This window comes from Lipotes vexillifer, unplaced genomic scaffold (genome assembly GCF_000442215.2).
Source record: "Lipotes vexillifer unplaced genomic scaffold, Lipotes_vexillifer_v1.1 scaffold575, whole genome shotgun sequence".
Classification (NCBI taxonomy): Eukaryota; Metazoa; Chordata; class Mammalia; order Artiodactyla; family Lipotidae; genus Lipotes; species Lipotes vexillifer.
In genome coordinates this window covers 2,976,307-3,000,807 of record NW_006780198.1, presented here as the reverse complement: position 1 = coordinate 3,000,807, position 24,501 = coordinate 2,976,307, and the positions used below count along the sequence as shown (strand labels likewise).

The 24,501-nt window shown below is 41.2% G+C and overlaps 1 protein-coding gene and 1 non-coding gene across 2 annotated transcripts in view; one reads left to right on the top strand and one right to left on the bottom strand.

Annotated features, from left to right (window-relative positions):
* The first annotated feature begins 20,156 nt into the window (after positions 1-20,156).
* The window catches only part of RERE (arginine-glutamic acid dipeptide repeats), a 259,834-nt gene continuing 255,489 nt past the window's right edge, over positions 20,157-24,501 (top strand). Inside the window, exon 1 of the mRNA XM_007453328.1 lies at positions 20,157-20,478. Coding sequence (XP_007453390.1) covers positions 20,157-20,478 — 322 coding nt within the window. The remainder of the gene's footprint in view (positions 20,479-24,501) is intronic.
* On the bottom strand, positions 23,860-23,932 carry TRNAE-UUC (transfer RNA glutamic acid (anticodon UUC)). The gene has a single exon. It is a non-coding gene; the product is annotated as a tRNA-Glu (tRNA).

Below are 24,501 nucleotides of genomic sequence, written 5' to 3'. Positions count from 1 at the left end.
GCAGTGGTTGAGAGTCCGCCTGCCGATGCAGGGGATACGGGTTCGTGCCCCGGTCTGGGAGGATCCCACGTGCTGTGGAGCGGCTGGGCCCGTGAGCCATGGCCGTTGAGCCTGCTCGTCCGGAGCCTGTGCTCCACAATGGGAGAGGCCACAACAGTGAGAGGCCCACATACGGCAAAAAAAAAAAAAAACAAAAAAAACCATATGCTCCTAAGAGCTCTAGTTTTGTAGAAAAACAGAACTCTGCCTGTCATCTTGTGTTATAAATACAGAGGTAATTTACCAGCTTTGCAGAAATTGGGGCTTTGTTTTTATTATGAAGAAAAATGTGCAGCCTCCCACACACCCTCACAGCAGTTGCATAGCATTGGAAAAATCCTCCAAGAGCAGACAGACTTATGGTTTTACCCAGACTGTCATTACGTATGGCCTGTCTGCCAGAGACTCTAGGCCCTGAACTGGGAGTGAAGGCAGAATGTGTGGAGCGAATCAGAGGAGATCAGTTTGGAAAGGGAGTTTACAAAGGAGGAATGCTGACAGTGTAAGATAATGGAACCTGTGGTTCTCAAACTTGGCAGATGTGACTGTGTTGGAGAAAAGCTGCAACACAGTGAAGGATGGAAGACCAAAATCTTAGATTGTTATGGGGTTCTCTCCCTCTATCTTTTCTAAGAATCATAATCTGTTGTTAAGGGTAAAAGCCACTGGGTTCATATTTATGCATATTCTTGTACTTTAAGCAGTTAGAATTGATTAAAAGGGAGTGGTTTATTGATGAAATGGGAGTCTTAATATTTTTATTTATACAAATTTAGATCTAGATCAGCGCTGATAGATTTCTCTATGAGGTTGGTAATGTTCTATATCTGTGCTGTCCACCATGGTACCGTCAATACTAGCCACACATGACTGGTGAGCACTTGAAATGCCACTAGTGTGACTGAGGAACTGAATTTTTTATTTTGTTTAATTTTAATATATTAAAATAGCCACATGTGGCTAGTGGCTACCATATTGGACAGCACAGCCCTAGATTAAAGTTCTTAAGTGATTCACATGGCTGTCAGTGAATAACATTGAAGGGCATTCTCTCATGTACAGACATGTTACAGTTCTGAGGACGTATGCATTTATTTATTTTTTAGAGAAAGTTGGAATGAAAGGGGGAGTATAAAGGTACTATTGGTGTGTGACATGGAGAATTCCAAGTTAATTTTTAAAACAAACCCCCCAAAGGTAGCCTGTTTTAATCTATTTAAGAAAAACATTAACTAGAACCATATTATTCTGCTTTAAGAATCTGTGCCCTTTGATTATAAGAGGAAAGCTTGTTAGCGGGTAATGAAAGATGAAGTCTAATTAATAAATGGATTTTGTTCATTCATCAAATATTTGATTGCTTTCAAAGTTAACATGGCACAAATTCCTGCTCTCAGGAATCTGAGCAGAAACCAGGATACCATGCTTGTATAGCCAGGGTAAGGTTGGAGTGGGGAAAAGTTCCCAGGGGGCTGTGAGGGCCCTTTAGAGAGGCTCGATCGGAGCAAGCTTCTTTGAGAACTGATAACTCTTTCTGTTGAACAATACAAACTAAAACAACGAGAACTGATAACTCCTTCTGTTGAACAATACAAACTAAAACAATGTTCCTCGGACCAGCTAGATGTATTCTGACACAGTGTCTTCGGCAAAATGTTATTGAGTTCCTCTGTGTTGTGGGGTTCTTAGATGTGTAGAACATGGGCTGTCTGTTAACTGATATCTTTGATCTGCTAGGTATTGTGCAGGTTAGTGCCTTACATGGGTTATCTTATTTATTCCGCAAAACTCCTCTATGGGGTATGCTGTTATTATTTTCTTTATAGATGAAGAAACCAAAGTTTAGACAGAGAGATCAACAGCTCATGGTTATAAAGCTAGCAAGGACCAGGGTGTGTTTCTGTCAGCAGGGCCTTATACAGAAGATGAGAGGAGACAATCTACGAAACATATGAGCTGGTAAATAATAAGGTATTTTGCATTTGTAATATGTTAAAATGCTAAGTGTAAAATACAGACTATGCTTGCAGAAGGAATTAATTAAAGGGGGCAAGAAAGGCATGGCACAGTTTGGAGGCATCATGGATTCCTTCTCAGACAGTGTAGGGCTTGGAGTGGACTTGAATAATACACAGTTATTCAACAAATGTTTATTGAGCTGGCAGTAAAGACAGTGTGAGCAAAGGTGAGAGAGTGAGAGGACCAAGTAGGGGCACATGTAGAAGGCTTTGTAGTGGAGAGCTGCCGGGGAGCAGGGTTAGGGACTGAGCGCCAGAGAGGTGGCTTCCTGAAGGAGGAAATTGAACCTCATGTAGTCTTTCCTGGAAAGTTTTTTTTTTTTCTTTAATTAGGATACAATTGACATAAAACATTATATTAGTTTCAGATGTACAACATTATGATTTGGTATTTGTATATAATGCAAAATGATCACCACACTAAGTCTAATTAACAGTTCCCTCACTACATATAGTTACAAATGTTTTTTTTTTTTCTTGTGATGAGCACTTTTAAGATCTACTCTTTTAACAACTTTCAAATACAGTCAGCCATCTGTGTCCGTGGGTTTTCCATCCACCGTTGATTGACGTAAAACCTGGGGATATGGTGGGCCAACTCTATTCATTGTTTCAGCCATTTTATGTAAAGGACTTGAACATCCGTAGAATTCGGTATTGGTGGGGGCTCCTGGAACCAGGCCCTCTTGGATACCAAGGGATGACTGTACCATAGGGTATTAGTAATATAGTCACCATGCTGTACGTTATATCCCATGACTTATTTATTTTGTAACTGGAGGGTTGTACCTTTGTCCCACTTAGCACATTCTTGAATGTTCTTGAATGAGGACATTAAAAATTGAGATAAAAGGTAGGTGTCATTTGTGTTTATAGAGAGAATTGAGGTCCAAGGTAAATGAGGGCACTGGGAATGGAGAAAAAGATTGACGGTATTTTCCCAGATGTTTTCCTCCAGATACATGTGATTCAAGGTAGTGGCCACTTTCTTGCCATTATCTCCAGCCTATTACGTGGTGCTCATCGGTTTGATTTGTTGGTCATCTCTGGTGACTACGGGGAGGTCCACCTTTCGCCTTGGCTTGGAGCCTGGGTTGTGGTTAGGGCACACCGAGGCCAGAGATACTGTCACTGCCTTGGCACCATAAAGTGGTTTTAGGCATCTAGTCTCTTTTTTCTTGAGTTCTTGCGATCCCCCTTCTGTTTTAATTTAATGTTCCACTTACGGGAGTTGATTCCTTTCCCTTGCTGCTGAGTGGCAGATTCTTTTCTTTCCTGTTTTGGTAAAAAATACCTGATTTGCTTTATTTAGTTCTTTTAGCTTGCCATCTAAGAAGGTTTTGTGGAGTGAATCATTCTTCATGTGGTTCTGTAGTTCGAGTTGATGTTGGTCTCTAACATGTGAATAGAACCACCAGTTGAATAGTTTGGATTATTTTCTAAAACCTGATCAGTGGTTAAGGCTCATGCTGATGTGGCAGGTATTTGGGGAATCAGATTCCTATCAAGAACTCCTGATATTAAGTGCAGTTAAGTTGTAGAATTTCTATTACTCTTGTTCACAACTCATACTGTTCTAAGGAAGAATGAGAGTTTGCATTGATCGTTTCTATGTTTTGTAATGTGGAGATGAATTACACGGGTAATATGCTCTGGATATTTGATTCTGCTGATAACCAACTTACTGAACAGTTTTCTTACGCACAGACTTCTTAGACTCTTTAGTATGACAAATACACTGTAAACTGTAAGAGTATTTGTAAGCAATGCATCCCACACTTTACACAGAAGATTTTATTGTTGCGCTCGTTGGTTTGGGGCTGTCTGTCATAGGGTCTCCAGATTCTTTTTGGGGGGTATTTATTTTGGCAAATGCTTATGGTGTCTGTGTTTAGCCCTATACTCTCCATCTAATGCTCTTCCCAGGTCATCTTATTTAGTATTCATAGATACTATATGACTTTGACTCCCAAGGCCTTGCCTTGGTTTCTTCTCTCCGGAGCATCAGGTTGTCTTTTTAGCTGCCTAGTAGATACCTTAGTCTGGATGGCTCTGTATTAGCAGCCGAAACCCAACACTTTGTAAAATTGAAATCTCTTCTCCATTTAGTCACATGCAACATTCCCCCCCCCGCCCCCGTCCCCATCCCCTTGTTGTCCAAACTAAGGATGGAAGCCCTTATGTCATCTTCAGTTCTCTGTCTTTGATTCCAAGCCTGGTTTGATTCCAAGGCTGGTTGATTACCAAGCCTAAAAATAGTATCGTCCTCCTGTTTTAATCCTGGTGGAGAGTAAGAATGGCTTGATTGTGGATGTGGTGATGGGGCTCTCAGGATGCTTAAAAATCTCTTCTGGGCTTCCCTGGTGGCGCAGTGGTCGAGAGTCCGCCTGCCGATGCAGGGGACGCGGGTTCGTGCCCCGGTCCGGGAAGATCCCACATGCCGCGGAGCGGCTGGGCCCGTGAGCCATGGCCGCTGAGCCTGCGTGTCCGGAGCCTGTCCGGAGCCTGTGCTCCGCAACGAGAGAGGCCACAGCAGTGAGAGGCCCGCGTACCGCAAAAAAAAAAAAAATCTTCTGTATTATTGGGAATCTCTGTGGATTTTTCATTGGTATGAAGAGCTGCCTTTTATGTCACTGCTTTTTCTACATATTCTGAAATTCTGTAATATTCTAAAAAATGCTTCTTACCTGTTCATATCATATCATTTGTTTAAAAAAATATCAAAAGTGACAGACCTTTAGGGAAGAAGCAACACATCATATCCAGCTGCTTAAAAAAAAAAAGTCCAAAACAAAACGGTGAATTACCAATTGCTGAAAATGGCACATATGTCTCTAGGTGGTTAGACATACTGTTAAGTCAATTTGCAAGTTGCAGGCTAAAGCAGGCAGGAGAATAAAGAAAGGGATCTGTGCATTTCCCCAAGGTCCCATAGATTTGATAAAATTAACTTTAATCAGAAGTGGCAGTTTTTCCATTGAAAACATTTGAGAATAAATTTCTGTTTTCTGACGTGAGAAAGAAGATTTCTTTTGAGAATGCTGTTGTGAGCCTGTGCTCCATTTACATTGCAGCCTTCCAGGTTGCGTTTGTCAGTTGCTTTTGAAATTTATGTTCTCTCATGTTGAATATTGCCTTGCTTGCATTTTCCGGGTGTTCTTAAAGGTCACTAGAGACTAGAGCTCTTCAGTATATGTTTACATTGGGCAGTAAACTGAGCTTCTGATGTTTTTGTGGTTGTGGAGTATGGAATGAATATTTTGCTTGTAGGTTTAATTTTTCCTTGACTACAAAATTGAGGAAATTTGTCAGGGGAACTTGACTTTGAGCAGTTAGGATACCAGACCTTATTTAATCAGGCAATTCAGTTGCTCTACTGTCTTTATCTTACACTATATGAGATGAAAGCTTAGAAAAAAATAACTGTGTAGTATTGATTAATCCTGCCAACGCGTGGCCAATACAAGTCTTGTTAGCAGATGGACTTGCCTTGGGAAGAAATGCAGTTTCTGCCTCCTTCAGTCCTGCTCAGTGTTATCACAGTTATTGTCCTTAGGTATGACCTAGTCAGTTGCTTTCACACTTTTAAAAACTTAGTTTGAAGAGCTCTGAAGACATAGCTTTTCTTTTTTTCCCCCTCCCTGTATTACTCTCCTACTGATGATAATGTTCAGGTCTATAAATCAAAAGGTTCTCTTTTAGTCTAGTGATGGTTATAGAGCAGTATTAATAATTTATAAATGTCAAGATGAGCCCTCTCTTAGGCCATTGGTCTATAGGAAAAGCTGCAACTTTTGTACATATTATTTAATAACAGTTTATGTTTTAAATTATAATGCAATAGATTTAATTTGGGTATGTTTTAATATGAACTGTAGCATTAAGCTCTTGTGCCCCATTCTTTAAAGAAACATGATTTTCAATTTTTCTTATTTTGACACTTATCTTTGGAGCCTTTTATTTGTTTCACAAATCAGTGGGTTTCTCAGTAATGACCTTCTTTCCAAGATCTTGGCAGACACTTGCTTTAGAGAGGTGTCTGTCTGTACTGGAAACCCGATGTAGACTTGATGGCATTCTCTTCTCATTCCCAGGAGGGCCTGGTCCTAGAGGTAAATGAGTTTTTTATTAGAGAATCTGTTACATACTTAGCTGGACTGGGGTGTATTATCTGTGATGTAGGGTCATTATATCATCCTCTAAAGCTCGTTGTAGTAAACAAATTAAGCTATACATAATAATAGGGACTATTTTATTCTTGAGTGTATGGCTGTTCCTCTTATCAAGAGGGTGAAAATGAAAAAAACATTATACCCTCCATATGAATTTATTCAATTTATTGCTGATTATGTATATTCAAGGTTTTTTTTTTTTTTTTTTTGGTAGATAAACTTGGTATTTACCCTGAGCAACAGATAGAAGGGTGCTGGCATATTCTTACGAGTTATTTTTATTTTGTGAGGATACTCTTTGGAAACTGTGAATTTACAATGGGTTTAACTTATTGGGGCCAGAAGCCAGGTGTATCTCAAGCTGAATATCCAGAGAGGTTACTGCTGATGCCTGCAGTGGGTACTTTAGGTGACATTCTATAGGTCTGTACTATTCTATACTTCCTTTCATAGTTTCCTTCTTTCTACTTGTAGTTTCCTCACTTTCAAGTTCCAGAATGGAAAGTGTCCGTTCAGCTTATTAGCGCCCACAGATTTGACTGTTGTGCTTTTTGCTGTATGTGTCATATGTCACTTGACTGCTCTTGGCAGTCTTGGGTACCATTCCTGGTCATGGAGAGACATTAGTGCTGAGAAAAAGCTGGCAGTGCTGCCTTCATTGCTGATGAATGATAGAAGCTAGATAATTATATGTAAGAATCCTTATTTAGAAATCTAGACTCTCTTACTAGGCAATGACCCCTCCTCTCCTTTTCTGGCTCTTCCTACTCTGAATGTTAGTGTTATCAGTCATTCGGTGCCCCAAAGTATGGGGAATCTAAAACAGTCAACTATAGAAGAACATGCTTGCACTGTCAAGATTACCTGGAGTTCACGCTTCCTACTGTTCCACGTACATAAAAGATGATATTTGTAGAGTGTACTGGGTAAACAAGATATTTTGGGAGTGTCCGTATAGGACTTTGTGAAAAATTCATTACGTATTTTCCCCCATTCTTTCATTGACAAATATAGTCATAATTTTCTTGATAATGCACATATATTTTGAGTCCAGTTAAACCTTTTCGTATCAAGTATTTAAAAACAATATGCGGGCTTCCCTGGTGGCACAGTGGTTAAGAATCCGCCTGCCAATGCAAGGGACACAGGTTCGAGCCCTGGTCTGGGAAGATCCTACATGCCGCGGAGCATCTAAGCCCGTGTGCCACAACTAGTGAGCCCTCATGCCACAACTACTGAAGCCAACACGCCTAGAGCCCGTGTTCCGCAGCAAGAGAAGCCACTGCAATGAGAAGCCCGCGCACAGCAATGAAGAGTAGCCCCCGCTCGCGGCAACTAGAGAAAGCCCACGTGCAGCAACGAAGACCCAATGCAGCCAAAAATAATAAATAAAATAAAATAAAATTTATATATATGTAAAAAACCCAATACACTTTTTTCCTCCTACTTGACTCACCAGTTCTTTAGGATTCAAATTATGACACCAAGTAAGCATCACTAATGAGCCTATTAAATCTCATTTTTTTCTGAAATTGAGCTTTTGTTTTGAATTCATATACTTAGTTACTACGTTTTCTTTCTTTGTGTGGACTTTACAGTATTCAATTTAGGGCCTCAAAAATGTTGCTTAAGAAAACTATTTTTAAAATCTAGTAACTCTCCTTTATTAATTTGCAAGGTAAAAACAGTCTCTCCTCCACCCCCCAAGTCTTCATTTGAATAGCTGCTGTATTTCCCTTTGAAACGGGCGGGGAGTGGAGTGGATGTACCTATCTTGTGTGACTTCGTAAAGTAGAAGCCAACCAAGACTGTAGCAGCCTGGGTTTTATTAAATACAGCATTTGGTAACATCATTAATATGTAATTTGTCTTTAGGCAACTGTTACGTATGTAGAGGGCTTCTCTGTGAATAAAACAGGGTATTGTTTTCACCTCAGCATTTTCAGAACATGGTCTGAGACAGTCTTTCCATCATCCTATCACTGAAACTTCACCTGCAGTTTACAAATTTATTTGGCCTGCCCGTAATACCTTTTATTTGCTTCAGAGTATTCTCTTGCTACTTTGAACGTTTCATCTCCTGTAGTTTGCTTCCACGCCACCCGGTCATCCAGTCTCATGGTTGTTGGTGTAGGGTTTGTATGGTGAGGACTCCCAGATTTAAATCTCCAGCCCAGAGCTTTCTGACCTCTCAACCTGTACCCATATTTCTGCTTAGATATTTACTAGGCGTCTCAAACTTAACATGTTCCAAACAGAATTCCAGTTTTCCTTCTCTTCCCCATCAGTAAATGAAGCTCTGCGCTTCCAGTTGCTCAGGCCCAAATTGCGGCCCCTTCTTTGACTCTCCTCTTTGTCTCAAATCACATCCAGTCTGACAACAGATTCCGAGGGCTCTACTAGCAGAACCTGCCCACAGTCTGACCACTCCTTGCACCTGCACTACTGACACCTGGCCTGAATCCACAGTCTCGTAACCCTGCAGCAGCTGGAGGGAGTCTGTTAAAACATAACTCAGATCATTACTTCTTTATGCCAAAACCCTACAAAAGCTTTTCTCTTATTTCAGTAGATGCAGCATGCTCACCGCCCCCGCCTGCCCCCCTTCCCTCTTCACCTCTGACTTTCTTCTTTGCTGTCACTGCTTCAGCCACCTTGGCCTTTTGCTGCTGTTTGGATGTGCCAAAACTGCCCCTGTCTCAGGCCTCTGTACTTGCTTTTCTCTCTGCCTGGAATACTTTCCTCCAGATAACCACACAACTTGCTGCCTTACTTCCTTTAGGTCAAACGACCCCTTACCAGTGATTACCTTAAATAAATTACCCCGCCCCGCCCCATTCCCTTTTGCCCACCTTAATTTTTTCTCCATAGCACTTATCACCAGCTAATATACTAATATATTTTCTTGTTTGTTTGTTGTCTGCTCCCTCCCCTACTATACTGTAAGCTCTCTGAGGTTAGAGGTTGTGTGTAGTCTGGTCGCGCATGTATCTGTAGATCCTAGGGCAGTGCTTGGCACCTAGGAGGTGCTAAATAAATATTTGCTGGATTAATGGAGGAATTGACAGCGACTTTGCTCAGGACATTGGTGTTTATTTGATGACCAGTGTCACAACTACAGCATTTCAGTGTTGTGGTCCAGGCCGCGGGACTCCCTGTACTCCCACCCTCCCTGGTCACTTGCTAGTTCTTGGCATCTTGAATTGAATAATTCTAGTGGCTCTTTTGCTTTTCTCTTTCAATGACGTCAGGTTAACAAAGATGGCAGTGTAATACATCTGGTCAACCTAGAGAGCATCATACCCAGTTGGAACAGCTCAAAGAAAATGGCAAATTGAGTTCTGGCTTAGATTTGTGCTTTTCGTCAGAGCTACTTTTCCTTTTCATCTAGGACTCAGATTCTGAGTGTTTTTAGAAGGACTGCTCTGGTGAGTTTTGCGGGTTTTTTCCCTTGATATAATTTGTACCCATGGATTAGAAGTGTATATGAATGCTTTTGGTTTTTCATATATGTGTGAAGTGTAACTGTGTTAAGTATAAAATCCACCCTGTCATTTCCTTTCATCAGCTGTTGAGACCTTACGTGCTATGGTTGCAAATTAACTTTGAATCTCGAATCTCTGCAGACTGAAGGAAACCCTGTCCAACTTATCTGCTTTGGAACATGTTGTGCAGAGGTAGTAAGCCTGACCAAGTATTCCTGCATATTAACGATTACTGTGGTCCGAGGAAGGTTCTCTTTCATTCTTAATGTTACATGAAATAAAACTTCTCCTATGTGTTTAATTAACTATGCTTTCACAACTTTAAGAGGTGGTTTTTCAGAATTGTGGAGGTAGAGCTTGTCCTTGTGAATTTTATAGCCAGATGCATTTTTTTTAATTTTAACGAAGCTTGAGCTTTTTCTTATTAGTTTGTAATGTTGCTGTTTGTGTGTGTTTGTGCTGTAACAGCTTTATTGAAATATAATTTGCATATCACATAATTTACCTATTTAAAGTGTACAATTTAGTGACTTTTAATATTTTTACAGATATATGCAAGCATCACCATAATCAGTTCTAGAACATTTATATCATCCCCAAATGAAACGCATAACTATAGCACCCCAGCACCCCCCACCCCCAGGCAACCACCAATCTGCTTTTTGTCTCTATGGATTTGTCTTTTCTGGGTATTTAATATAAATGGGATCATACCGTATGTGGTCTTTTGTGACTGGCATTTTTCACGTAAGATAATGCTTCCCAGGTTTATCCATGTTGTAACATGTATCAGTATTTCATTTCTTGTTATTGTTGAATAATGTTCTATTTTATGGGTATACCATATTTTACTTATCTGTCTGCTTGAGTTGTTTTTTTTTCACCTCCCCCCTCCCCCCGCCCCTTTCCCCCGCTTGGTGTCCATACGTGCTTGAGTTTTATATTTATCTTTTCTGCATTTGGTTTTCTGTCTGTGGCCATGCCTTGGGAGAGTGAGTTCAGGAATTCTTTACCCTTTCACACCAGGGTTTTGGTCTTGTAGGCATTTAGTTTCCCTTGTTCTTGGCATTGTGGACACCAGGTTTTCTCAGTTAGTCGTGTGATAACAGAAGCATCCACTTGGCTCCAGGACCAGAGCAGGTCACCAATGAGTAACATTACCCCTGATCACCTTCAGAGCTTGCCAGGAAGCATCAAGATTTTCAGAATATTTACTTCTGTTTTCCTAATTCAGCTTCACACATCTGTGTAATTACTACTTCAGGTAGTGTTTTGAGTTAATCCAGTATATTTCAGAGAATGAAGAACATGCCACATTATATAGTTTTCGTAATGGTGTTAGCTTTATGGATTCCATACTGGTCAAGCATAATTTTGAATAAAGCAACACAGATGCTTAATCCTTTGAAATCTCTGTGATAGACAAGCAGTTTTATTCATTTAAAGCAGTGGTTCTCAACTGTGAACAAATTTGCTCCCCAGAGGCTATGTGGCAGTATTTGGAGATTTTTAAAAATGTTTTATTTATTTAATTTAATTTATTTATTTTTGGCTGTGTTGGGTCTTCGTTGCTGTGCGCCGCGGTGAGCGGGGGGGTACTCTTCGTTGTGGTGCGCGGGCTTCTCATTGCGGTGGCTTCTCTTGTTGCGGAGCACGGGCTCTAGGCGTGCGGGCTTCAGTAGTTGTGGCGCGAGGGCTCAGTAGTTGTGGCTCGCGGGCTCTAGAGCGCAGGCTCAGTAGTTGTGGCGCACGGGCTTAGTTGCTCCGCGGCATATGGGATCTTCCCGGATCAGGACTCAAACCCGTGTCCCCTGCATTGGCAGGCGGATTCTTAACCACTGCGCCACCAGGGAAGACCTGGAGATACTTTTTTGTTGTCGTCATTCCCCCCCAAAATCTGGCTCAAAATGTTAATTGTGCCGCAGTTGAGAAGCCCTGGTTTAAAGTGAGCAGTGAATTTTTCTTCACTACTTAGTAGAAGAGACACAACTACAGGCAACTTGCAAGGCAAAAAAATTTCGTATGTAATTGCGAAAATCTTCACATTTTAACAGTATAGAAAAGCAGTTGCTTGTGTCAGTGGATTTGTGTGTTCTTTAAAGAAAAGGAGGATTTTTGATTTTGGGGGGTGCGGGGGAACCTCCTTGGGCATCTCATCTTTGGGAATTCCCTACTCTTACTCCAAATAAAAAGGTTATGTGTTGTTTGTTATTTTATTTTAATTGAGCTGTTGATTGTAACCTGGAGTTTTGCTATTCTGGGTACTTTCCCCACCTTTTGCAGGTAGTATGTTTTGTTGTTATGTCTTTTTGGAAGAAATTAAGATATTTGTCAGAGTCCGCCAATCTTAGTTCTCTGTTTTTTCCCAGAGCTTCTCAAGCAGTTGAGGAAGTGCTGCTCTAAGCATTACACCCACTTGTGATTAAGGTGCGTTCATTCTTTGCCTCCTTCTGTTTTGATGCCACAGAGGCTGCTCTCTGAATTTGACTAATGGGTCCCATCTCGGTTATTTAGGTTGTCTCAATAAGACGTGTTCCAGGAATGAGTATTTAAACATTGACTAATTAAACTGATTGAGTTTAAATATTTATTAACCCCAAATGCAGAGAATCTTTGGAGGCAGATGTGTAACCATTTGCTTATAAATGGTTGGATTTGTTCAGGTGGTAGAACTTGACACCTGTTTATTTTTACGTGGGAGAACTGCTCTCAGTACCACATCCGTTTCAGATGAAGCACTCTGACCTCTACATGGGTTCCTAGATCCGCTGACCCCATGTTTCAGAGTTACCTTGCATCTCTGTCAGTGATTCTCCAGCCTGTTTTGAGGTGTTCTGTGCAGCAGGTTGCTGTTTATGAGTTCTTATCCGGGAGTAACAAGTGTTAGAGTGACATTTCCCTTTCCAGAGCAAAAGTCAGTACATTTTCATTCCCAGGCTGTTGGTATGAAAGGGGACAGGAAAAGAACATTGATTTTACTGAGAAAGCAAGTCGCTCAGCTGTCATATGCTTCCTGGGTGTTCTGTTGCCTGCCTGGCTGCAGCTGCTTGTCTTGCAGGTGGGGCCCAGCGCAGTGGGTAGCTCACTTAGGTCTTCCACTCTTGGACCATCCCATTTTGTTCCGAAGGGAGAAGGCTAAAGCATTTATTGAGACATAATAAATGTAGAAATGGCAAAGGCAGAAGTTCTTGAGGACCTTGGTTCCTGATTTAGGCTTTCAGAGATAGTAGATTTGAGAGCAAACTAGTTGTGAATGGCACTAACAACCCTTGTTGGAAAATATCTCGTGCCAGATGGAATGAGTGTTTCCCCGAATCCTACTTTCATCTTAAGCCGGCAGTAACACCGTTTGCTTAGCAAACTCTCTTAAGGCTGTGTGATTGAAGACAGTATAGCCTTGTGGTTAAGAGTATAGGCTCTGAGTCAGCGCCCTGGGTCTAACACAGAGCTGTGTGATTTGGGTCTACCGAAATACACACTGTGTGAGTTTTGGTCTACTTGCTCAGCCTCTCAGTGCTTGCTTTTGCAGGGAAACTGTACATAGCAACAGCATCTACTGAATAGCGTTACAGTTAGGATGATCATGTGACCTGGCTTCATGTTTTTCCTGAACAATTATTAATGTTTTTGCTCTCAGATGTGTCCTGGTTTGGACGATAAATTATATTCTCGCTCTCATTATAGTGAAGTTTAAATGAATTAACGTGTAAAATGCTTAGCGCATGTTAAGTGCTCAGTGAGTATTAGCTGCTTTATTATTTTAGGAGCTTCCATTATCCGTTGCCCCCTCTACTTAAGCTTACTTCCTACTAGTTTTACTCTGTGCCTGCCATCCAGGACAAGGATTTAATCAATCACTGTTTTACTGCACTTGCACCTGAATGCTCTCTCCTCCTTTTTGCCCCTCCCACCCTGTTCATGGTGTGCAGGCCAGCTCAAGCACCCCCTCAGTTATTTACGCATGAAATATTTTCTTTCCCAAATAAAAGTCTCATCATAATACCGTCTTGATTGATCCAGCTTTTGTGTGAGAGGGAGGGCAGGGAAAAGTAATTTACTGCTCGTCTGTATGTGCCAGGCAGTGAATTAGGATTTGAGAATACAACACAGGGCAAAGAGAGTCAGGGTCAGCCCTTCACGGAGCTTCTAGCTTAGAGGTGGAGACAGATGTTAATCAAATCACACAAATAAATGTGAAGTTTACAGTTGTAGAGAGCATTACAAAAGGATTTAACCTAGTCCTTTTGGACAAGAAAGGACATCTTGAGGAAGTTCCTGTTGAGCTGTGACCTGAAGGAAGAATAGGAGATGCCTAGGCCAGGAGAGATGAGCATCACGACGGAAGGGAGAACACGAGCTAAGTCTTACTCCAGGTCGGAGGGCGTGTGTTCAAGGGGCAGAGGGAAGGGCAGTGTGGTTGGGCACAGAGTGTGGGAGGGAGGCGGGGGATGAGGCCAGATAGAAAGATAAGGGCGTTGTAGATCATGGTTAGGATTTGGGTTTTTAGTTAACAGAAGTGACAAGTCACTGAGTATTTTAAGGTAAGGATTGACATAATCACATTAGCCTTTTGAAAGGAGAGCCCTGGCTGCAGTCTATAAAGAGAATTATGAGGATTCGGAGGAGTGGATTTGGAGAGAAGCCAATTGAAGTGGTCCCGGAAAGCCACACTAGTAGCTTTTAACTAAGGTTGTGGCGTTGGACGTGTTCTCAGGTAGGTGTGTTTGAGAGAAATTTATAAGGTAACGGTGACATGGTTTGTTGATGATGGGATGAAAGAGAGGAGGCGCTAAACATGTGGCTTAGGTGTCCAGCTTGCATGACAGGATGGGCAGCGGCACCAGTCACGAGAGAGGCCATTTGGGGCCAGAGTGTGCCCTTGTTTTGATATGTTGAGGTACCTTTGAGACATCCAAGAGGAGACTTCAGGTGAGGGCAGTTTTCAGAGGCATCTGGCTCTGCAGGAGAAGTTTGGTAAACGTGCATTTGTGGATCGCCTGTGTGGATGTGGTACCTGGGGCCTGACGGACACGTAGGAGATCGACGAGAATGAGGAAGGATGGCTCCGGATAGCGCCTGAAGAGCTCCCCCATTAGCTGGTCCAGTACTAGAGGTGGAGGAACAGTTAAATAGACCCAGGAGATGACAGTGCCAGGAAGGCCAGAGGAAAAGAGCCTTTCCAGAAGGAGGGTGTGTGGTCAGCCCTGTCAGAGGGTGCTGAATGGTCAAATGATAATGAGGACAAAACCTCTAGTGGATTTGATACAGAGAGGAAATTGCGTCAGTAGGAGTTGTTCTAGTGAATATTATACTACAGTCATGGTCCTTGTTGGTTAGTGGAGAAGTTACACAAGTTAACAACAGATACCAGTAGTGGGATCAATGAGGGCCACTTTACAGGCAGGATGGGGAACAGTGAGGGGCTGGACTTTGGGTGGGTCTGGGAGCCTTCCTGGAGTTGGGCAGCAGAAATGCCTGAGGGCCCTAAGGGTAAGTAGAGGTTAGCCCAACAAAGGGGAGGGGACAGCTGGACACACAGGAAGGGTGGAGGTGGGGCTGGAGTGGTGAAGGGGCAGCCAGGACAGGAACGTCTCTGTAATCTTTGAAAAGGAATGGTGGACAGTGAATTGTACTGTACGTGGTGAATTGTATGGTGTGTGAATTATATCTCAAAATGTAAAAAACAAAAAAGAAAGTGGTGGAGGGTCAGATGCTTGGCTGGCTGTGTTGGAGGACGAATTGGAAGGAAAGCAAAAACAAAATTTTATAGTCACAGAGACCAGTTAGAAGGCAGTTGTGTTAATCTGTGTGAAAGATGATGATGGCTTGAAATAGGCACTCTCTGCTTGAGTTGGAGCAGTGGACAAATTATAGAGTTATTCAGGAGGTGATTGGTAGACCCTGAGAGCTGAGAAAAATGCCTAGTGTGTGATTGGTATTTGACAAACGTAAGCATTTCTTGCTGTGGTTGATTGAGGAAGCATTCATTGGACTTCACTAACTGCATTTGGTGTGAGAATCAAGCGTCCTCCAGAATCTGGCTTGAGCAACTGAAATGAACAGAACTCAGGGATTGGGAACTCAGGAGGAAGGAGCAAGTTTTCATTAATAAGTGGGTTTTACACAATCCAAGAGGAGATACTTTTACTTCATTTGTAGTCAGTTTTCCATGATTTATTTCTTACTCGTGTAATAGGATTCCCCCTCCTCCCTAGTAGGTAATAAATTCTTGAGGGTAAGGATGACGTTTGGCTACGTTTATATCTTGCGTAGCACAATACACTATTTGGCATTATCTGCTGTAGTAGATAATGTAGTCATGACTGATCTAAGTATATATTATTGATAGTTTATATTTATAAAGCATTTTGCAATCTATAAGTGCATTTACCTGTATACGTATACTTAGTTCTCACAGCAGCTCTGTGAATTAGCTAGTTATTATCCCTGTTTTACAGCATTGCAACTGACTCAGGTAGAGTGATCTGCCTAAGGCACTAGCCCTGGCAGTGCCGAGAACTTGGATCTTGGCTTCTGAGCCCAGTCTTCTTGCAGTTCTATCAAGGGCCCAAACCTCCTGGGACTGCTTAAATAGTGACAAGAAATGGTGTCCGTAAATGAGGTGTGGACACTGAGCATGACCGAAATTTTAGTACTTTATCCAAATCAGTTCTGTTAAGTAGTGTAAGGTGTTTGTAGGTGTTTGTTGGCTTCACTTTGAAGAGGCAGTGTTTGTGTAGAGGGTTAAGTAACCTGAAGTAATAAAGAACAGTTCTGTATCCTCGACTCTGTTAAATGCCTTTGACCCTGGTTAGATCACAACGAAACGAAGCTAGCCTACCAAATTTTATCAAGATAAAACGATGAAATGCAATCTGATGACTCTGGAAACTAGTGTGAGGACTATACGTTAGGTTTTTAAAAAATCAGTCCTCTTCCTCGTGTCACTCCAGCCCCTCTGGCCTCCCGTGTCTTGAGTGTAACTGAATCACTACTGCCTCTGGACATTTGCACCTACTTTCCCCTCTGGTGGAATGGTCTCCGTGTTTCCTCTGTACTCACTCTTACTTGGGACAAAGCCACCTCAGTGAGGCCTTACCTGACCATTTAAAATTGCAATCCTCTTATACTCCCTTGTCCCCATTGGACTCCCCATGTAAGATCTTTTAATATTGTGTGTGTGTGTGTGTGTGTGTGTGTGTGTGTATCTTTCTCCACTTCCTGGAACATCAGTTCCACAAGGGCAGGGATGTTTGTATGTGGTTCTCTGCTGTTTTCCCCATACCTAGGGCAGTAACTAGCACACCGCACATTGCGGGCATTCAGTAGACGTTTGTTCGATGAATAGATGAAGATTGTTTTGAATCTGAAATGGTTTAGATTCGATTATTCCTTTAATTAATTATTAAAGTATCTTTTGCTGTGTTTCCTGTTTAACTGGGTTGAGTAGTGGATCGACAAGATATTTTCAATATTCTTGTCTGTCTTACTGGAGAAAAGTACCTCTTGTTTTTTGGGGGAGAGGTTAAAGTGAGTGTGTTTCCTAAAACTGTCTGTGCAAATTATCAGCAAGGATACATGTAGGAAAGGTTGGCACCTATGAAGATACAGATTATAACCTGAGCAGCAGGTTGGAATCAGGTCAGATGGGGTTCACCTTTGGGAGACCTGCTTTAGATTCACTCACGGGCAGATGATCTCTTCTTAGTTCTCCTGTAGCCTGAAAAGTGGGAGTGGTGACTTCTGTCTGGTTCACATCACTGACTTGTAGCCAGAGAGAATCTAATGAGATCATGGCAGGGACCTGCTTTGTAAACCCCTTGCTGTTTTAAAGATGCTGTTGTATTGTCTACTGTGTAGATCATTTCTAGCGTACTGAAGCGACAGCTACCCTTCTCGGTGCCACCTGGTTCCTCTCTGGGTCCCTTTCCTCAAATGTTGTATTATTGTTGCATGTTGGTCGTTTTATAATGAGGCTCAAAAAATTATGATTAGTGTGGTAAGTACAGAGGAAAAGAATATATCCCCACTGAGCTTTATTTTATAGCCAAATGTAAATGGTAGTTGGATTAACTTTTGCTTTGGATTATCAATATTCTTGGTTATCTGAAGGTTGGATACACGCGTGCACACACACACGCGCACACACACACACACACGTAGAGGATTTCATTTTGTGGATGTTTTCTCTGTTGATTATTGAATTTTTCTTGCTAACTCTTGGCAGAAACAACGCACATTTTTTTGTAAATAGAAATACAGTATATGATTTTGTAGGGAGTAATGTTGAATGTACAATTTGGACTTACTGTTTTTTTTCCTTTTTTTAAGTGCTGAAATAATATTTTTACACAATTTTCTGGAGCAGTCACCTTGTTAACCCTAGGGAGAATGAGTTTTTTCTTGAACTTATCTGAAGTATGTCTGTCCTGAACTGCATCTGAGAGGCTTTCAGCCTAAGCTTCTTGTTCTTTCTAGATTCCCAGGAGGCCTTGGTATGTTTTCAGTGTCAAAGAGGAATGTTTTAACAACTGTATTAGCTGATGGTTTTCTTTCTTGTATGATTGGCTTGTTCAGGCTCTAAACTTAAGCCAGATGGAGAAAGTAATATGTCTCTTTGTGTATTTTCAATTGCTAACACTAGTGGCCTACAGGGACCTGGGAGTTTATTACTGTCTGTTTGGCAGATGATTCATCGAAGCAGAACTTTTGCAGACACTAGAATAATTTTTAATTTTCTGGAAATATGTTTAGAAAATTGAAATCCTATCTGAAAGTGCATTTCCTGTGTAAAAGGAAGCAATTTAGGTTTGTGCTACATGCTTTCATCCTTCTGACTTTGCTTATAGATTGTTGGCATTATTGCTCCTTCATTGTTCTCTCACCCAAAAGTTGTTGTTAACATTTTTTAAATTTTCCTGAATGCCTAAGGATATTCGAAGTGCTTATGTGGATGTCTTTTCTGGTATCAAGTTTGACCTAAGACCTTTGGAGAGAGTATACGATAATTTTTATGGTTTTGGCATGACCAAAGAGAATTTTCTCTGTGTCTGAGGCATGTAATTACAAACTGACTTGTTTGTTGTTGTCTGAGTAAAGAGGACCAATTTGTCGTTTCTTTGCATGTGTTGTTTCCTACCTGGCCCTCGTAGCATGAGCAAGGGATGGTTCTCCTATTGATCAGTTGTCTCCTCTCTTTGCATTAGAGCATTGTGGGCAAGGACCACGAGGTGTTCCCTCATGGTGTTTTTAGTTCTGAACCCCTGGCACGTAGATAATGTTTGGTACAGATTGCTGAAAAAATGAGATATTGGGAAGGATGATAAAAGATTGCAAAAGATAAATTACTGGTTATTATGACAGTTCCAAAACTGACATGTAAATAAAATTAAAATTTTATTTAAAATTTTTTATAAGAATTGTGTTGGGTTGGAGCTTGGGGTTTACTCTTCTCATTATACATTCTTAAAACCTTCAGACTTTCCTTTTGGGGTTTAGTTCTGGGGAGAAATTTATTAGGGAAACCATTAACAGTGGAAATTTGGAAGAATGTATAAACCACCTAATATTCCCAAAAGATGGAAGGTTGTTTTTGGAAGCTGTTATATTTTCTTAAGACAGAGATAATATATCTTTTGAGAAACCATTTTTCCTGGAAAATAACTAGAATAGTAAGTAGACCTAGAAGATGTAAAAAATAGTAATTGAAGGCAAAGGAATCTTGCTTTGAGGTTGTCACTTTTATTTGAGTCAGCTCTTATGTTTATTCTTGAGAGGAGCTCTGGAAATTTGGAGAAGTGGCTAGAAAGAATCTTCAGAAGATAATGCACTGTGAGACATCCTGAGACATTTTCCAAGGCTATCCAAATGACTTTTCTTTTTGCAGGTGGAAATAATTTAACTACAGGTTCTTCCCCTTTTAAATTAATTTTATGGGTTATGAAGCCCCTTCTGTATACTTGTACCCATTATATGTTGTTTACTAGGGTACACTTTACCTTTTTCTTTAAAAGTTAGAGAAAACAATTTGTATACAGAAAGCATAGTTTACCCTTACGCATTCAGACATCTTTCGTTATTGGTGTGATCGAAAATCCCAAACCATATGCTAGTTGAGGCCCAAAACTGTTTATATTTAAAGTTGATATCACTTGTCCTACCTTTTTTCCTATTGCCAGTGAGAAGTTTTAGTTGCTAAAGCAGGAGTAAGTGAGTCACTTAACAAAACGTTATTTTAGGAAGGAAATACGAGAAAATGTTAAAGGAAAATCAATTTCGCTCTCTCTTTCCTCTCCTAGCATTTTTGAAACGTTGGGGTTGTTGGAGTGGTCGGATTTTCCCTGGAATTGAGTGAGAAATTCAGAAGACTGAAGCCCAGGCTTACTGTCTACCTTTCACGGAGGCCCAGCCGTGAGAGGACAGAAGAAGGCACGTGGCGAATCATGACAGCTGATAAAGACAAAGACAAAGACAAAGAGAAGGACCGGGACCGAGATCGGGACCGAGAGAGAGAAAAGAGAGACAAGGCGCGAGAGAGTGAGAATTCAAGGCCACGCAGGAGCTGTACCTTGGAAGGAGGAGCCAAAAATTACGCTGAGAGTGACCACAGTGAAGATGAGGACAATGACAATGGTGCCACCACGGAGGAGTCCACGAAGAAGAGCAAGAAGAAGCCCCCGAAAAAAAAGTCTCGTTACGAAAGGACGGACACCGGGGAGATAACGTCTTACATCACGGAGGATGATGTCGTCTACAGACCAGGAGGTGAGGCGCCTTTGGGCCTTTACAGTGTTTGTGGTAGAGAAAGGATGTCAGCACGTGGATGCAGGCAGGCGTGGAACCCAGAAGAGTGGGTAGTGGTTTGGGGCAGGAAAACTCCAGGTGGGAAACAGCTGCCAGCTTTGGTCATCTGGGTGTGCCCGCCTCCACTCGCCCCCTGCCCTGGCCGGTGTGCCTGTCGTTCTTTCCTTGTCTTCTGCTGCTCATTCTCGCACTTCACCGCCTGCCCAGTTGTTTTCCTCTTTCCACTTCCTCCTTGCCTTTTGTCTTCAGCACCGATTAGTCTGTGTTGAGACCCTGCAGAATGGAGTACACAGTGGGACAAGTAAACCTTCAAATTCTTGGGAACAGGACATTTTACGTTGGCTACAGGAGTGACCAGAAACTAGAAGGTGTTTTTAATGGCCTTCAGACGAAGGTTTATTCCTCCTGATGACCTCCTTTTCCAAAGTATTAATCTTCAGGGTTTCTAGTCAGTGATAATAGATGAAGCCAACTAACTTGCTCTGTTTTCCAGGAAAGGTACTGTATTCACTCAGTATATTGAGGTTATTTATAGCAGTTTTTCAGAGAGAGAGACAGAGAGACAGAGAGACAGAGAGACAGAGACAGAGACAGAGACAGACCCAGCTTTCAGATGAGATTCGGGGAAGCAAGTGATTCAGAACCTGTTGAACACCAGCAGAACCTTCCTTTTCCATATGACGTATTGTGTGTATTAAGGTACTTTTCATACAGAAGTCAGTAAAACCAGCTAAAATCATTTTGTTTGAATTACTTACAGTGCTCAAGAATGATGTGAATTTCATGAGATGTAATTAACAGATTAAAAGCCTCTCAGTTTGATATTTTTCCAGGAGTGGGAGATTAAAGAGATTATGTCATTAACCGGGTACAGTTGTTTTGCTGAGGAGTACTGTAACTGTGCTCAACTTCACATAAAGTATCGGATTTTTTCCCCACAAAGGAATTAGTTTTGAATGTCAAAAAATAATCGATATTAGAAATTACACAGATAAGCTTGTATTCACAACTATGTTTGGGTTGATGATGAACTGAGAAGATATTTATGCGACATAAAATTATCAAAGTTGAGGTTTAGGGGAAGTTGGAGCTCTGCTATAGAGATTTGGTAATGTGTAGGTTACAGTACTATCAGGATCTTTGATTCAGACTTAGATGTTGGATAGTCAGATTTTCTTAGCCACTGAAGACTTACCACAGATTGCTTGCTATGAACCTGTGTAGTTCTAGATCATGAGAAAGGAACAGAATGGGTCAACTCCTTTAGCTATAGATTACAGGATGATAACTTAAAAATAAGGAAAGATCTTGTTAGCCTTTTCTCTTGATACATAACAATTCAGTGTGGTACTATACTATGATATTTTGGATCACTGTCAAAAGTCTGGCTGCCTTGTGCAGTACTAAATGCCAGCCTTTCTCAGTGGAATGTTACTACTGTGTCAGTGGGGATGCTTCCTCAAAATATTTGTAGTCAGAACCTGTGGGAAATGCTGCACGTACTGTCCCTCATGTGAGAGAGTCATAATTAATGACTCTGAGAAGTCCTGCAGTTAAGGAAGCCTCTTTAGCATTGAAAAAAAAAAAATCTGCCGTTTTTCCCATTTATGGGCCTGTGACATCCTGTTTCTGCTGAGTATCTCCCTAAGAAAAAACATTTTTGAGAAAACTAGTTTGAGAACTGTTGCACATTCATGTTGCATATTCTACAGGATGAAAGGAAATCCTTCCTGCTTGGTGCTTAGAAGAGTCTGTGGAGGAAGGTTGCTAATGGCTTATTTTCAAAACAGCAGGTTCTTGTTTTGGGGAAGAACTGTGTACTCAGGGAGGCAGACATTGTTTCAGTATATCTGAGGACCTTTGTGAAATGTGAAAAAGATACAGCCTTTCTGGAAGCTAAATATGTTATAAAGGATGTATGACAACCAAAAATGGCTATGAAAGTTTTCTTTGGCGCTCAGAGCATAATTACTTCCTGTGAGGTGCCCCTTGTGCTTGGGTGGCTGACGGCTGTGGCCTGGGGTTTGCACCCTGCCAGGTCCTGCCAGTCTGTAAGAGTAAGTAGGAGTAAGTAAGAGTCTTACTCTTTGGTAAGGAGACTGTTTCTGACCTTCTCAGTGGTTTCATTTCTTTTGCGGTTATGCATTCGAAGCTAAATGACTTCTCCAAATAGCTTCTTTCTCAGTGGAGGATTGTAAAGTAGTGCCTAATCTTGAGGTTCATCTAAACTGAGGAATCAGAAGTAGGGCACTGTGGTTAGATTCCCAGGGGGGACTTGATTCTTTTCTTGCCTTCGTCTTTCTTTTTGGTCTTTCTCTTTCTTGGTGCAAAGTACTACAGTAACATCTTCTGTTAGTGATGAAAAACCATTATCCTCACCCAACTGCAGAGATTCTCTGTGATTAGTTGTATCTTAAGTGTTTCAGTAGGGACTTTATGGGGCATCATAAGGGATTTCTTCAGTGTATTATTGTTATTCTCATTTGTTTCTTTAGGATGTAGATCACAAATTAATTTTTTTCTTTTTCCTTTTCTGAATTGGTTTTAATACTCAAATCAAGTGTAAATTATAAATACCCCCCAAAATGTCATTAAGAATGAGCCTAGCAGTGAGTGATACCGTGAGGATAAAAATTGACTATTATATAACTATTCTTCCTTGTCCTAGGGGGACAAGCCTGTGTTCAGATTATTTGGTCTGAGAAGAATGAGGTTTTATTGAGAAATCGGGTATTTAGGATTTGTCACTAGCTAAGGTTTAACCTCATGCCTGGTTACAACCAGTTCTCTTTTGTTCCTACTCATCATCTCTGGAGTTACCTTTATTTTGCCTATAGAGGCTCAGCATAATGAACTTTTAGTTACAGTGCCCATGTTACCTCCTGCCTCGGAGTCTTTGCATGTGCTGTTGCCTCAGGTTAGTGACCGACCCCCCCCCCCCCCCCCCCCCACCCCCCCCCCCCCCCCCCCCACCGCCGTCCCAACACACACACACAGACATACTTAACTGCTCTCCTTTCTTCATTTCTCCCATTCCAGTGTCATTGCCTTTCCCCTCCCACGTTTTCCAGATTTCCTTAATAGCTACTGTCCTGGCATTATGTATCTTTTCTTCTAGCACTTATACCAGTAATACTTTTCTGTTTATTTCTGTTACTATTTTAGGATTAATAGCTGTCTCTCTCTTCCATACAGGCAGCAGCTCTGTTTTTCTTATCACTGAATTCCTGGAATCTACAATAGTGTGTACACATAGTGTGTATTCCATAATATTTGTTTGCGTTTGTTTGTTTGTTTGTTAGTTTTGTTCTTGGCCTCGCCACTTGGCTTGCGGGATCTTAGTTCCCCGACCAGGGATTGAACCAGGGCCCACGGCAGTGAAAGTGCTAAGTCCTAACCACTGGACCACCAGGGAATTCCCAGTATTTGTTGAATAAATAAGTTTCTGAAAATTTTTTTCAAAAATATATTGACTGATAAATGATGTCAAAGTTAGAATAATACTTCTGGAAGTCCATCTTGAATCATTTATTTCCCAATGGATGATTTAACAGACTTGTTATAAAATAAAAACCAAAACAAAAACCTTGTGGAGCTCTGTTTATATTTTGCATCTGTGTCTAATCTGACTTCTTTGTTGTCTATCAACCGTTACTCTACTTTTGAGATGACTGTCACGGTAACAAATTGATTCATTACACAGCTGTGTGCAGCCAGATTTCCCTTATGGGCCTCTTTAGCATAGAGTATTGATTTCTAAAGTTTGCTGTGGGTGGCATATAAATTTCTTTCTGCTTTTTTTCCTTTTTCCTAGCTTTATTGAGATATAATTGACACATGACATTAAATTTAAGATGTATAACATAGTTATTTTATATATGTATATAATGCAAAATGATTATACCACAATGAGGTTAATTAATACATCCATTATGACCCAAAATTACAGTTGTGTGTGTGTGTGTGTGTGTGTGTGGGTGGGTG